General features: G+C 45.4%; 1 protein-coding gene across 1 annotated transcript in view; it reads left to right on the forward strand.

Moving 5' to 3' along the window:
• LOC109421880 (protein lozenge) overlaps positions 1–15,355 on the forward strand; it is a 131,107-nt gene that overhangs the window by 25,050 nt on the left and 90,702 nt on the right. The window contains exon 3 of the mRNA XM_029861755.2: positions 6,115–6,354. Within this exon, the coding sequence (XP_029717615.2) occupies positions 6,115–6,354 (240 nt within the window). The remainder of the gene's footprint in view (positions 1–6,114; positions 6,355–15,355) is intronic.

Below are 15,355 nucleotides of genomic sequence, written 5' to 3' on the forward strand. Positions count from 1 at the left end.
TAAGTCTGCGGGTGTAACGGTAACTTTTTCATTAAAAGCTACGGTTTGTAAACTATCATGTCCAGCAAGTCTTCTGAAAGTTACAGTGGGTGTTTTTATCAACTAACCTTCATAACAGTAAGGAGCCCATAATATCCCAAAAATATATAACAACGCGCATTGTTTCTCTAACTGCTTTGGTAAGTACAGTGGATTTTGTAACACCTTAACGTAGTGGCAAAAGCTATTATCACAAGTGTAGACCTGAAGCTATGGCCTCCGGAGTAGTGATGTTGATCTGGAATATCTCAAAACTATCTTGAAATGACTCATGACATGGGGATTACAGATTATAGTCTAAAGTTCATTGTGAGAATAACTACTGTTACTATCAAGAGCTAAACTTCAGGATAGTTTGCACGACCCTCAATATCCCAAAGGTTCATAATAATATATAGAAGACTTCAGGTTGGTCCAGTCACCGCTATTGATTATAAAACGTTACTCAGTATGTCAGACATAGCTGATATTATGAGTGTGGACCTGAAGCTCTGAACTCACAGATAGTTTGGCTGACCTGGGAGGAACATTCTCATAGTGTCTCTAAATGACATTTGAGATTTCAAGAGCTTCACGGATCTCAGCAGATTATTACTTACCTTACCGGTCAGGCTAAGGCCGGGGTGGCCTCTGCTGTACATAGTAGCCGCCTCCATTCCACTCGGTCCATGGCTGTTTGTCTCCAGTTCCGCACTCTGCGTAGGGTCCGCAGATCGTCCTCCACTTGGTTGACCCACCTAGCTCGCTGCGCTCCACGTCTTCTTGTACCGGTCGGATGACTCTCGAGAACCATTTTAGTCGGGTTGCTATCCGACATCCTGATGACGTGACCCGCCCACCGTAGCCTCCCGATTTTTGCGGTATGGACGATGGTTGGTTCTCTCAGCAGCTGATGCAGCTCGTGGTTCATTCGCCTTCTCCAAGTCCCGTCTTCCATCTGCACTCCGCCGTAGATGGTACGCAACACCTTCCGTTCGAAAACTCCAAGGGCGCGTTGGTCATCTGCACGTAGGGGCCATGTTTCGTGCCCATAGAGGACGACCGGTCTAATCAGCGTTTTGTAGATGGTTAACTTCGTGTTACGGCGAACTTTATTCGATCGTAGAGTTCTGCGGAGTCCAAAGTAGGCACGATTTCCTGCCACAATGCGCCTCTGAATTTCTCTGCTGGTGTCGTTGTCGTCGGTCACCAGTGAGCCCAAGTACACGAATTCTTCAATCGCCTCGATTTCATCACCGTCGATATGAATTCGGGGTGGCGGGCGCGGTGATTCCTCCCTGGAGCCCTTTACCATCATGTACTTTGTCTTCGACACATTAATGACTAATCCGATTCGCCTGGCTTCCCTCTTTACTCGGATGTACGTTTCCGCCATCGTCTCAAATTTACGAGCAATAATATCAATATCATCGGCGAAACCAAGCAGCTGAGCGGACTTCGTGAAAATCGTCCCACTCGTGTTTATTCCCGCTCTTCTTATTACACCCTCCAAAGCAATGTTGACCAGCAAGCACGAAAGACCATCACCTTGCCGTAACCCTCTGCGAGATTCGAAGGGACTCGAGAGTGTCCCTGATACTCGAACTACGCACATCACTCGATCCATCGTCGCCTTGATCAACCGTATCAGTTTATCCGGGAATCCGTATTCGTGCATAATCTGCCATAGCTGATCTCGATCGATTGTATCATACGCCGATTTGAAATCGATGAACAAGTGATGTGTGGGCACGTTGTATTCGCGGCATTTCTGCAACACCTGGCGGATGGCGAACATCTGGTCCGTTGTAGCGCGTTCACCTATGAATCCAGCCTGATATTGCCCCACGAACTCTCTTGCAATCGGTGATAGACGGCGGCATAAAATTTGGGAGAGTATCTTGTAGGCAGCGCTCAGTAGTGTGATCGCGCGGTAGTTTCCGCAATCCAACTTGTCGCCCTTTTTGTAGATGGGACACACGATACCTTCCTTCCATTCCTCCGGTAATACTTCCTCCTCCCAAATCTTGGTAATGACCCAGTGTAGTGCTCTCACCAGTGCTTCTCCACCGTATTTTAGAAGCTCGCTTGGTAGTTGATCTGCTCCAGCGGCTTTGTTGTTTTTCAACCGGCCAACCTCCTCCTCAATCTCTTGAAGGTCAGGGGCCGGAAGTCTTTCGTCCTGTGCACATACTCCTAGATCGGTTACCACGCCACCTTCGGTACTTGCAACGTCGCCATTGAGGTGCTCATCGTAATGCTGCCGCCACCTCTCGACCACCTCACGCTCGCTCGTGAGAATATTCCCGTGATTATCTCGGCACATGTCGGCTTGTGGCACAAAGCCTCTGCGCGAGCGGATCAGCTTCTCGTATAACTTTCGTGTGTCCTTAGCGCGGTACAGCTCTTCCATCGCTTCGCGATCTCGTTCTTCCTGCTGGCGCTTCTTCATCCGGAAGACTGAGATCTGCCTGTTCCGCGCCTGTTTGTAACGTGCCTCATTCGCTCTCGTACGGTGTTGCAGCATTCTCGCCCATGCTGCATTCTTCTCGTTTTTCAACTGTTCACATTCGCCGTCGTACCAGTCGTGTCTGTGATTCGGAGTCGCGAAGCCTAGTGCTGTAGCCGAGGTACTACCTATGGCGGATCGGATGTCCCTCCAGCCATCTTCAAGTGTAGCTGCGCCAAGCTGCTCTTCCGTTGGTAGGGCCACTGCTAACTGCTGCGCGTAGTCTTGAGCCACTTCTACGTTACGAAGTTGCTCGATGTTGAGCCGCGGCGTTCGACTTCGACGCGTGGTGATAACTGTCGAAAGTTTTGAGCGCATGCATACAGCGACTAAGTAGTGATCCGAATCTATATTCGCACTGCGGTATGTGCGGACGTTGGTTATATCCGAGAAGAATTTACCGTCGATTAGAACGTGGTCGATTTGGTTTTCTGTTTGGTGGTCGGGTGATCTCCAGGTGGCTTTGTGGATATCTTTGCGGGGAAAGAAGGTGCTTCGGACTACCATACCACGGGAGGCTGCAAAGTTTACGCATCGCTGGCCGTTATCATTCGATACGGCGTGCAGGCTGTTTCGCCCGATTACCGGTCTGTACATTTCCTCCCTTCCTACCTGCGCGTTCATGTCGCCGACAACGATTTTCACGTCACGCGGCGAGCAACCATCGTATGTTTGCTCTAACTGCGCGTAGAACGCTTCTTTCTCGTCATCGGGTCTCCCTTCGTGTGGGCAGTGGACGTTGATGATGCTGTAGTTGAAGAAACGGCCCTTAACTCTCAACATGCACATTCTTGCGTTGATCGGCTGCCACCCGATCACACGTTGTCGCATCTTGCCCAACACTATAAATCCTGTTCCCAGTTCATTGGTGGTGCCACAGCTTTGGTAGAAGGTAGCCGCTCGATGCCCGCTTTTCCACACTTTCTGTCCAGTCCAACAAAGTTCCTGCAACGCCACGATGTCGAAGTTGCGGGGATGTAGTTCGTCGTAGATTATCCTGTCACATCCTGTGAAACCTAGTGACTTGCAATTCCATGTTCCAAGTTTCCAATCGTAGTCCTTATTTCGTCGCGTGGGTCTTTGCCGATTGTATCGAGTCGTATTTTCTCCTATGTTATTCGCAATGGGGATTTTTACGGGTGGCTTATTGGGCCTACGCCAACACTCCTGTCTCGCCGGAGGGCCATCGTGCCAGTTCTGTTTAACGTCCCAACCAACACTGGGACGACCTCTGATCTCAGCAGATTATGCTATGCTATTATTCATGGTGAAAACAAATGAAGTTTTTCTTAAAAATTTGACGGACTTCATTATAGAACAGTTTTGACGAACCTGAATGTCACAAAGGGTTATAATAAAAAAGTAGACTTCAGATTGGTCCAGTAATCACGGATAAATATGCAACGTTACTCAGTATAACAGATATGGTTGTTGTTACGAGTGTAGACCTGAAGTCTTGAACTCCAATGTAGTTTTGCTGACCTGGAATATCCCTGTAGTGTCTCTGAATGACATTTAAGATTTCAAGAGCTCCGCGGACCCCAGCAGATTAAACAATACTATTATATATGGTGAAAACACTTAAAGTTGTTCTTGTGGATTTGAAGGACTTTATTATAGAACAGTTTGGACGACCCTAGATGTCCCAAAGGTCTAAGATAAACTAGTAGACTTCAGATTGTTCCAGTAACTGCAGTTGATTATGCAGCGTTTTTCAGTATAACAGATATGGATACTGTTACGAGTGTAGACCTGAAGTCCTGAACTTCAAGGTAGTTTGGCTGATCTTGAATATCCCTATAGTGTCTATAAATGACATAGTAGATGTCAAGAGCTTCACGGATCCCAGTAGGTTATGCAATGCTATGTTATGCGAAAATACCTAAAACTATTCATGTAGATTTGAAGGACTTCACTATAGGACAGTTTGGATCACCTAGAACATCCCAGAATATAAAATACATTTTGATATTCTTGATAAAGGCTAAATGGATACATATACACGAGACCCACATCCAAATTCAGCTTTTTGAGCAACTGGTGAGTCAACTATTTCGTTTTTGCAATTTCGTCTTCGAGGGAGTTTTTCACTAGAATAATGCGTTTATTTTTTTAACTATTGGTAAAAATTATCAATCTGCCTAAAAGTGATATAGAAAATTTACTCTTTGAATTTTTCAAGATATAAGGTTGATTTCTTCACAAGAATTGTAGAAAATGTTGTTTTGAATATTTTTGTCGAAGACGCAAAGTTCGTAATTTCATTGTTTTTAAAATAAGGTACGTTTTTTTAAACCAGCGACCCCTTTAAGTACAACTATTTCATTTTTAAAACCACCGAAATGAGATGTTCTGCAAAATTATACAGTTTACTATTAAAAATTGAAAAAGTTGCCGAGACGTAACATATCTTAAAAAGTATCGGAATTACGAACTTTGCGTCTTCGACAATGTTATTCAGAACAACATTTTCTACAAGTCTCGTGAAGACATCAAATTCATATCTTGAAAAATTCAAAAAGTAATTTTTTTATATCACTTTTAGGGGGATTGGTTATTTTCGAAGACGCCATGACTCTAAACAGCACGATTAAATCAGCAACTGAGCAATATAGTAGTTGGTTTCTTTGAGTTCAACATGAGAAATTCTCAAAATATAATTTCGTAAAACAATGTTTCTCGAGAATGGCTTGACAGATCTTTATGAGTTTTCAATGGTAGCTGCACAACCCCTAAAGCTCCGTGGTACACCTTTCCATTTTTTGATATCGTGCATTCAGCCGAAATGGCGATCGAAAAACCTCGAAATTTTTCGATATTTCATAATTTTAAACCAATGCCTGAGAAAAGGGGCTCTCAGGGGGGGGGGGGGGGGGGGGTGGGGGTTCTGAAACTTCAGATTTATGAGTTTGTAGTCGGGAGCAATCCGAAAAGGTGAAATTTAGAGCTGAGAAAAAAATGTGGAACCGCGCTCGTAATATCGCCCGATCGAAAAGTGTTATCCGGTTATCCAAACTTCCAATATTTCAAGATCACTAAACGAAAGAATAAAGAAAATTCATTGGAAACTGTATGTTATCGGTTCGAACGAGAATAAAAAAATCCAACTGCACGGGATTTTTTCCTACTTTGGGTAATCTCTAGACGCTAGATGGCAACAAGCGGGAAACCTTACACAATTTATCGTTTCTTGCGATACTAAGCCCCAGCAGGTAGTGTTCATTTTCCCCACTCTTGTACCCTCGCCATGCGCACTCGTTTTCTTGCATGAATAAACTGCCGGCTGCTGCTGACTAGTTGCGACTGCGAGACGTCTGACTGGTAACTGGTAAGACACAAACTTGAATGAAACGTAGACGCTAATGCAAATCGTTCCATTTTGCTGGCGCAATCCAAAGCTCCAACTATGGATTCATAATAGCGGGAAATGTAATGAGATGAAACTAATTACACTCTACGTCGATATCGCATTACATGGCAGTTAGCTGTCGACGGGATCACTCCACCAATTCAACAAGCCAATAATGTATGTCATCTGAGAATTGCCTCAACTCTGACGGTTGCTCTCTTCTCTTGTACGATTTCAGTGCGAACCGGTAGTCCGTATTTTCTGTGCTCCGCCCTGCCCAACCACTGGCGATCCAACAAGACGCTACCGAGCGCCTTCAAGGTAGTCTCGCTGGGCGACGTCTGCGACGGGACGATGGTGACCATCCGGGCCGGCAACGACGAAAACTTCTGCGGTGAACTGCGGAACTGCACAGCTGTGATGAGGAACCAAGTGGCGAAATTCAACGATCTCAGATTCGTGGGCCGAAGCGGGCGAGGTGAGTTTTAGGCTAATGTAACACTTAAGTCTCAATTTGCGCATCAATCGGGAAGAACGGAAATTGAATTTGGGCTTTGAAGAAACAAACATCAGCAATACATCAATGTTGAAACTATGCTAAGTTTTACAGCGTTATTTAAAGCCCATTTAACTAAATTGGGACAAGTATTTTTTTTTTAATGTTTCTAAAATTCCTTACTTAAAAATTTTAGGTTTATGTTGCACAAACTATTACATCCGTGCCTGATGGGCAATGTAACCCCGATGGGATATCTTACCACATATATTAGCAGTTTTGTAGTGGATACCCTGTGAACTGTCATTTCCATTACCTCTTCCTATGGTTTATGTCCATATGTTCCAATCGTGAAACTCGGTCAAACGGCAACAGTAGTTCAAATAACTATTAACCGTTGGCACGAGTCAGAGTGGAGTCGAATATTTTCGCCCCGAAGGACGATAATTATACCCAACTTCTGATTGACCGCATTCGCCAACCACACGGCGACGACGACGACGATGACGACGATGACGACAGCGTCGCACACGAGTCATCCTTAAGAACTGCTCATATGCGACGGCGACGGTGTCTTCTGCGGTCGTTCCGTGGCTTAAGGCATGCCACCGGTCGTTTGCCGGCGTCGTCGTCGGCAGTATGTTCCTCAGACACGCAATCACTATTATCAGACACAGGGCCGACACCTTCCGCCGCCGCAGTTGGGTCTCGTGCCAATGTTTGGTATGCGTAGGAACTTCCATCTGTAGGATAACGAAAACTGATGTTTTCTGCGAGTAAAAACAATACTCTCGATAAGAAATAATAACATGTTCAAGAAATTGCAGTCAATTATTTGCTTGCCTTCAAGGAGCACTTGAAGCCTGAAATGATGTTTCGAAAATGGACATTTGGTAGAATCGTTTGCCACGTGACGCCGTTTATGAAACTGGACTTTAATCGAACATTAACAGATGTTAAATCGTGGAAAGAATAGCACTCGATGTTAAACTTTACAAAATTGAGAATGATTCTTACTACGACGCTTGCTGTACCTTCTGAACGTTGGCTCACCAAGAAACAACAATATAAAAAACTAAAGGGTAAACTAAACGTCAAGTTAGTTATTATTTTGTTTCAATTCATCAAGACTGCGTAACCATTATTAGTAATTTGATAAAAAATAAATGACGGTGATTAATGCAAACAATGAAAATGTTGGATTGGGTCATCACCAAGAAATTTAGAGACGATTATAATCTTTAGCATTAACATTGTGCTCAGCGCACACTCAGCGTTGATGATGACAAATACGCATTTTTCGCCCAACTCTAAAACGAGTAAGCATGCAGCTCAAACCATGACATATAGATCATCATATGAGAACTAAACGCTAAGACCGACGATCGGAAAGCTCGGTATCATATTAGCTGACGAAGGAGAACGACTCTCTGATTCGTTATCTTTACGAAAACAGCCATTCGTTGCACCTCTTTCCAACGCAGCCTGCCTTATCGTTACGCCTGGAGACCATCGAACAAACGGAATAACAAATCGACCACACGATATTTCTTCGATATTTACCGATGCCACCGTTGCACATACTTCGACTCTAACCATCAACCAAAAGAGAGAAGAACTGTCCGCTATCGAGGTGGCTGTGCAGCAGCTTGTCAAGATCATCGACTTTGCGTTCACGAATTCCAACATAAGCATGGACCTGAAAACGGCCCTGTTGCGACTTTGTAAGTCGATGGACGATGCCAAGCAGGATCACGTGAGACTCGTGAAGACTGCAGCAGCAGCGGAACCGGCGAAAGTAAAGGTTACGAAGCTTATCACGAAGTCTACCCAAACGAAGGTCTTCGCTTTCGCAGGAAGTCCAAAACGTATGGCGGATGTGACTGCTCGCGCTAAGCACTCGCAGAAGCGGGTGAGGCTGTCGTCAGATGAGGAACTGTCTGGCGGTGCCTGCAAGGCTAGGAAAATACTAACCCAGAATACCGGCAAGTCGGACCCCAGCCAGCTGTCCCGGAAAGCTGTGAAGGGTGAGCCTGAAAAAGCTGGCCTGACCCGGAAGGAAGGGAACAGGGGGTTGTTAGGCCCTCAGCAACCACAGAGTAGGGTGAACCAACCCTCCTTGGTCGAAAGTCGAGCGGAAGAGGAAGAAGAAAAAGCCGCAGCTCAAGGATGTCAGGGACGTGATACCAAGAAGGAGTAAAATGTAGGAGCCAGGCGCAAGAAAGGCGCGTCGTCATCAAAACCGAACCGTGTAAGTACTCGAACGTCTTGAAGGCGATGCGAAGCGACGCCACGCTCGTGGATCTGGAAGCCGTCGTGCGCAGTACCAGACGTACTACTCGTACGAGCGAGATGCACCTGGAGCTGAAGCGTGAACGCCGCCTACAAAACATTGGTGGAAGATGTCCTTGGCAAAGGGGAATAGAGGCGACACGGAAGGTGGAAAACGTAGACGAGGGCACCGAAGCGGAAGAGCTTGTCACGCCACTGAACAATTCACAATGCAGGTAACGCAGCTGAACCCGAACCAGTGTGACGCGGCTCAGCAACTGCTTTGTCAGGTGTTTTCTCAGTGGGGGACGGATATCGCCATCATAGCGGACCCATACCGAGTGCCCGTCGGCAACGGCAATAGGGTCGCGAATGGGTCCAGATAAATGGCGGCGATATGGACGACGGGTAAATACCCCGTCCTGGATATGGTGTCTACTACCTATGAGGGATTCGTGGTCGCCAAAGGAAACTGGCTCTTCTTCTGTAGCTGTTTTGCGCCGGGCTGTATGACAACTGTGATAACAGGGTGAAGGCCGGTGGTAATAGCGGGTGACTCTTGTGCCTGGGCCGTAGAATGGGGAAGTCGTTTCACAATCCAGCGGGGTCAGATCCTGCTTGAGACACTGGCTATACTAGATGTCGATCTGGCTAATGTCGGTATCAAGAGTACCTTTAGTTTTAGTCGGAACGGTGCTGAGTCGATTATTGACGTTACTTTTCGTAGTCCTGGCCTAACAAGTAGTTCGAAATGGAGAGTAGATGATGGCTACACTCACAGCGAATACCTGGCGGTACGCTACAGAATCGACTACAACAACAGAAGGCAGCGGGTAGAGGATGCGGCGGCTAGGCCATGGCCAAGCACTTGCAGATGGAATACTTCGCCGAAGAGGTATTTAGAAAGGCGCTCCGCCGTGAGCGAAGCCTACTTGGTTTAGACGACGACGAGCTGGTAGCGGAGCTCTCGCGTGCGTGCGATGCGACCATGCCTAGGCGAGTCCACCCTAGAAATAAGAGATTACCGGCGTACTGGTGGACACAAGCGATTGCGGACCTGCGCCGCGTCCGCCTACGGGCTAGACGATGGATGTAGTGGGCATAATTTGTGGAAGAGCGAAACGAATGGCCTGCTTTGAGGATCTCTGTCAGAGTGCCAACGTGAATGCCTACAGGATCGTGATGGCCAAGACAAGAGGTGTAATGGGTCATACAGAGCATTCTCCAGAGATGTTGAAGGGGATCATCGATGGGCTTTTTCCGCGTCATGATCCTAGTTCTTGGCCTCCTTCCGTAGGACAGCCAGGCACTAGGGCTGGCGATGAGGAGAGAGTCATCGATGTTGAACTTGCAGGGATAACAAAGTCCATTAGCGTAGGTAAGGCCTCAGGTCCTGGCCTTAAAAGTAGCTATTGAAGAGGCTCCCGAGATGTTCATGTTTGCTGTGCAGATATGCCTGGACGAGGGAGTTTTCCCAGAAGTATTGAAGAGGCAGAGCGCAAAGGCGGGGAAATCACCCGGAGACCCGTCGCGTCGGCACATAGACCAATATGCTTGTTCGGCGGGGAAGGTGCTCAAAAAGATCATCCTCAACAGATTGTAGAGGTACACTGAGGGTGCAAATGGTCTCTCGAGCTTCCGAAAGGGGAGGTCGACCATCGATGCTATCCTGTCGATTACAAAGACCGTCGAGATAGCGTTCCAGCCATTGGCGGAGACAAAGGGGGGCAAGAGGGGGCACTTGACCCCCCTTACTATAAATTTCTGTTTAAATACGCCAAAAAATGTTTCAGAAAAATTAACAAAATAAATTGAATTAATTTGGTGCCAGCAAATTTCACTAGATACGCCAAAAAATGTTTCAGAAAAATTAACAAAATAAATTGAATTAATTTGGCGCCAGCAAATTTCACTAGATACGCCAAAAAATGTTTCAGAAAAATTAACAAAATAAATTGAATTAATTTGGTGCCAGCAAATTTCACTAGATACGCCAAAAAATGTTTCAGAAAAATTAACAAAATAAATTGAATTAATTTGGCACCAGCAAATTTCATTAGATACGCCAAAAAATGTTTCAGAAAAATTAATAAAATGGATAGAATCACTTGGGCGTCTGAAAGTTGAACTAGATTTGCCAAAGTAGTTTTTTTCAACTTAAAGAAAATATTTGATTTTGGGTCGGCCCAGCCTAAGAGAAGGGGGATTCACTACTGTGCAGTAGTGACTGGATGCAAGGAACGCGGCCGTCTATTGCCAATGTGCTCCTGCGTCTGAGTATAGCCGGGTACCTGTACAAGCTTCTCGGAAATTACATCCAGAATCGAGTACTAGTTTACGACACAGAGGTGGGTCGGAATGGCTTTCACACAACCTCAGGAGTCCGGTGTTAAGGAATGCCATGTACGATGAGGTGTTGAGGTTAGAGTTCCAGGTGGGAGTGAAGATCGTCGGGTTTGCTGACGACATTACGTTGGAAGTGTACGGTGAATGAATCGAAGAAGTGGAGTTGAATACTGCCCACTCGATCGCTGTTGTGGAGGCTCACCACAAAACTTAAGTGGTGGTTGTGAACAATCAAGAGTCGGAGCGGTGATCAGTGTAGGCGATTGCACTATCACTTCGAAGCGCTCCGTCAAACAGGTGTGATGATTGACGATAAGCTTACCTTCGGTAAGCCACGTTGATTACGTCTGTAAAAGAGCCTCCAAAGCTATAGTGGTACTGTCCCGGATGATGTCCAATAGATCTGTGGTGGACGCTTGTAAACTTAAGCTTCTGGCTAGTGTCGCTACGTCCAAGCTGGAAAGATAGTGTTGCTACGTGGTAAGCTGGAAAGTACTTACAGGCTGATGTGCCTAAGCGGCCTAAGGGATGCAAGCGTACCGTACCGTATCACACGACACGTTCTGCGTCATCACTGGTATGGTGCTAATTGGTATATTTATCAGGAAAGAATGCAGTCTTGCGAAATGCGTGTGCCTCTTACGCAGAATTACAAGGATGGCTTCCATGGTCAAATGGACAGCGCGCGTGGGTCAGTTCCACCAAAGGAAGGTGGACCCACAGGTTGATTCCGATCGGTAGTTGATTCCAACCCCTCGAGGGTAGATGAGCAGATTAGTTTCAATGCCGTCTTGGAGCTACAGAGGAGGTGGCGCGTGGATGGAGAATGGCTAGTTTAGATGCGGTACAAGAGGTGGTCCAGGGGTTTGGACTCGGCTTTGTACCGGTGCCCTGTGGTCGAAATTGACCCTTACTGCGATTAAATGGCCGCGGAGAGGAAGTCCTTTACTCTCGTGGCATCGGTCTACTGGGTTGGAACCGAGCCCGCGGTTGGAAAGGGGTCCCCGGAAAAGGCCGGGGCAGGTGGAGACCCTACTGTCAGCCAACTTCTGGTGCAGCTGATAGCGCCTGAATGGTAGTGATACCCTTGTCTTCAGCAGGTCAGATCTGGCATCAGTTTTTGATGTCCGCAAAATAGTTGGGCGCGGGCGTGGGGCTGACCATGCCCGCCTTCCGAGGACAAAGGGAGTGAAGAGGACCACTCGGGAAACTGGGTAAGTGCAGCATGTTACCGTGATGTGCTTTCCAAAGCAAGTCATCGATGTTCGTTGCAGCAGGCTACGCAACTAACCTTGAGGGTGCAATGTGCACTAGCTCCTCTCTGAATCAATGCCTTCTTGGTGGTTCCGGAGAGACGAAAGGTTCTGGTTTGTTTAGTGGGTCGAAGAGAGAGTAGTCCTGGCTATTACTTTTGTTGTAGAAGACGGCCTTAACCCCACACTTACCGGACCTTCCTGTTCAGGTGTCTGTTGAGCAGACTTCCCCCTATGGTTTAGAAGAAAAAAACACTACTCTCCAACCCCACCAACCAGCCCAGCCAACACAAGATCGCATAGGCTGTTAAATACAATGCTGGAAGTGCAAGCGATATGCGTACACTTCACACGCGATCAAATGGAAGCATATATGCAAATGGTCTTCATATTAGCATTCTATTCTACATAACATACAGCCAACATGAAGTGGCTGGGAAGAGATATCGACATGCAGAACATCGCGATGGGGAGAGTCGATTGTTTATAGTTCCTTCTGACTGACATGTAAAGCCAGAAAGAAAAATGTAAAAGAATCACACACGAAACTTAAACTTTCATCTAATATGAGATGCCTTTACTAAGAATAGAAGATCTTGCTATTATGAATAAAGAAAAAAAAACACCTTTGCTGATCTTTTGCTTACCACGATCCACGTGACTCGCAGCGGTCATCATCATCAGCAGCAGGGCTGATGTTCGTGTTTACCCAAACGAACCATGCGGCCTGCGGCAATAACGATTATCCTTTGATGGGTTGCTCTGAACAAATCACATTTGGTGCAATTTTTCTTCCCTCTGTGTACGGGCTCTTTTAATTTATGTTATTTTAATAAACCATGACCCTATCCATCTGTCTTGGCGTGAACTTGAAAGAAGCTGTGAAGCTTATTAGCTTGGGTACCCTTTAAGTGTGGAATAACTTGATGGCGAGATGGCTCTTTTGACTTGATATCATCATCATCCACGGACTGAAGCGAGTCGAGGCTGGCATTTCAATACGTGAAATTAACATCTGTGTTATGCAAAGGGCCTATGTTCATCGTAGAAATTTGAAAAATAAGGAAAATCGTACAGGAATGCTTTTTGTTATTAAGACAGAGTTTCCCTAATAATGACTAATTCACCCTTTAATTCACAACGTGAGTTTTAATTGACCTGGATAATGTTCATCTAAAATGTTCAGCACCACCATCTACAATGCTAAAATGGATAGCACCTCAGCGAGTGTAAGAACATTTTTCTTTCAAGCATCTCATCTCCTTTTTGAAGAGCTCCATCTTCATCTCTAGGGCGAGCCAACTTTCATAATTGAAGACAGCCGCATGCTTTCGCTTCGGCTGATTCAAAAGAGGTAGGTAGGACTGGCTTTTGTTGGGACTGTGGGATTATTAATGGCACGTGTCGGAGCTATTTATTGAAACAAATCTGCCAATCTGGTTGTTCTTCAAAGAGGATGATTTTCAAAGTATATTCAATCCGTTAAGAAAACTACACTAGTGTAACTATTGTCATGTGGTATTTGAAGAAAGTTTATGTAGATCTGTATAATCTCGTACACTTGAAAGCATTCTTATCGAAATCGTAGTGAAATTCTGTTGACGATCAAACATTATTTGCTAATTAGTGAACATCACCATCACACATTGCACTGGAACCTCTTTTTATAAAGTCTGCCTGGGGTAATTGAATTGTTTCCTACTTATCTTACCGGTCAGACTGAGTCTGAGTGACCTCTGCTGTACATAGTAGTCGTCTCCATTCTACTCGGTCCATACCTGTTTCTCCATTTCTATCTTCTTCTTCTTCATGGCTCTACGTCCCCACTGCCTCGTTTCAGCTTAGTATTCTTTGAGCATTTCCACAGTTATTAAGGGCGGACGGGACGGTCGAGGAAATATCCGCCATTGCTCTGTTGCTACTAAGATGGTAATCTCAGATTCTACTTCATATAATGGAACAAAAATCTATCATTGTGTATTCTCACTTGCAGTGCATATGCTGATTGTTTTTCAGCCTCATCTGTGCGATAGAAATCGAGATTACCATCTTCAAAATCGCGAGGCAAATTGTTAGAAAGAGAGGGAAGATAGGAAAAATAACACAGCGTCCCGATTCACCTTAATTGAAGTGCTTTCTTTGCCTGCTATTACATGAATTTGTATATTGCGAGGCAAGGACAATGATACACTATGCCCAGGGAGTCGAGAAAATTTTCCCGACTGGAACGGGAATCTAACCCGCCGTCTCCGGATTGGCGATCCATAGCCTTAACCACTAGGCTAAATGGAGATCCCAAGTCTCCAGGCTAGTTCATCTCGGGACCCACGCTTTACTTTCCTTCCGAAAAAGGAACTCGCATTTTGTAAGTTTGTCGGGAGTGGGATTCGATCCCAGGCCCTCGGTGTGATAGTCAAGTGTTCTAACCATCACACCAGATCCGCTCCTCAATAATAATAATAACTCTGGCATCAGGAGGGGGATATTTTTAAGCGATACCTTTAGTTCACTATGGTGTTGCCTTGCGATGAACCCCCTCAGCAGGACACTCAACCAATGCAACTAAGTAAAAAGAAAATCGCGTTAAGTACTGTTCCTTTGTATTCCACTAAGAATTTGCATCCTTTGACAGATACGTATTTCGACCTCAACTGTAAGGTCATCTTCAGTGTCTTGTACTTGACTCGACTTACAAGACACTGAAAACGACCTTACAGTTGAGGTCGAAATACGTATCTGTCAAAAGATGCAAATTCTTAGTGGAATTCAAAGGAACAGTACTTAACGCGATTTTCTTTTTACTTACAGATATTCCCCTAACAAGCCCAGGTTAATCATCATCAATGCAACTACCCGAGTAGGTGGAAAAATCTGATGAATAGCATACTTAGTTGTTATTGATTGAATTACTGAAGAGCGAAAACTGATATTGGTTTGATTGATATAAGAGGTAAAAAATCAGAAATAATAGCAAAATCTTATATGGTGAACTACTCAATAATAGCTCGTTAAGATATTACAAGATCAAAACAATAGCAGACCAGATTTGTCATTTTTTTCTAGAAAAAAATAAATAAAAAAGTCAGCATCCAGCATCGAACCTACGACCTTAG

This window comes from Aedes albopictus, chromosome 1 (assembly GCF_035046485.1).
Source record: "Aedes albopictus strain Foshan chromosome 1, AalbF5, whole genome shotgun sequence".
Classification (NCBI taxonomy): domain Eukaryota; kingdom Metazoa; phylum Arthropoda; class Insecta; order Diptera; family Culicidae; genus Aedes; species Aedes albopictus.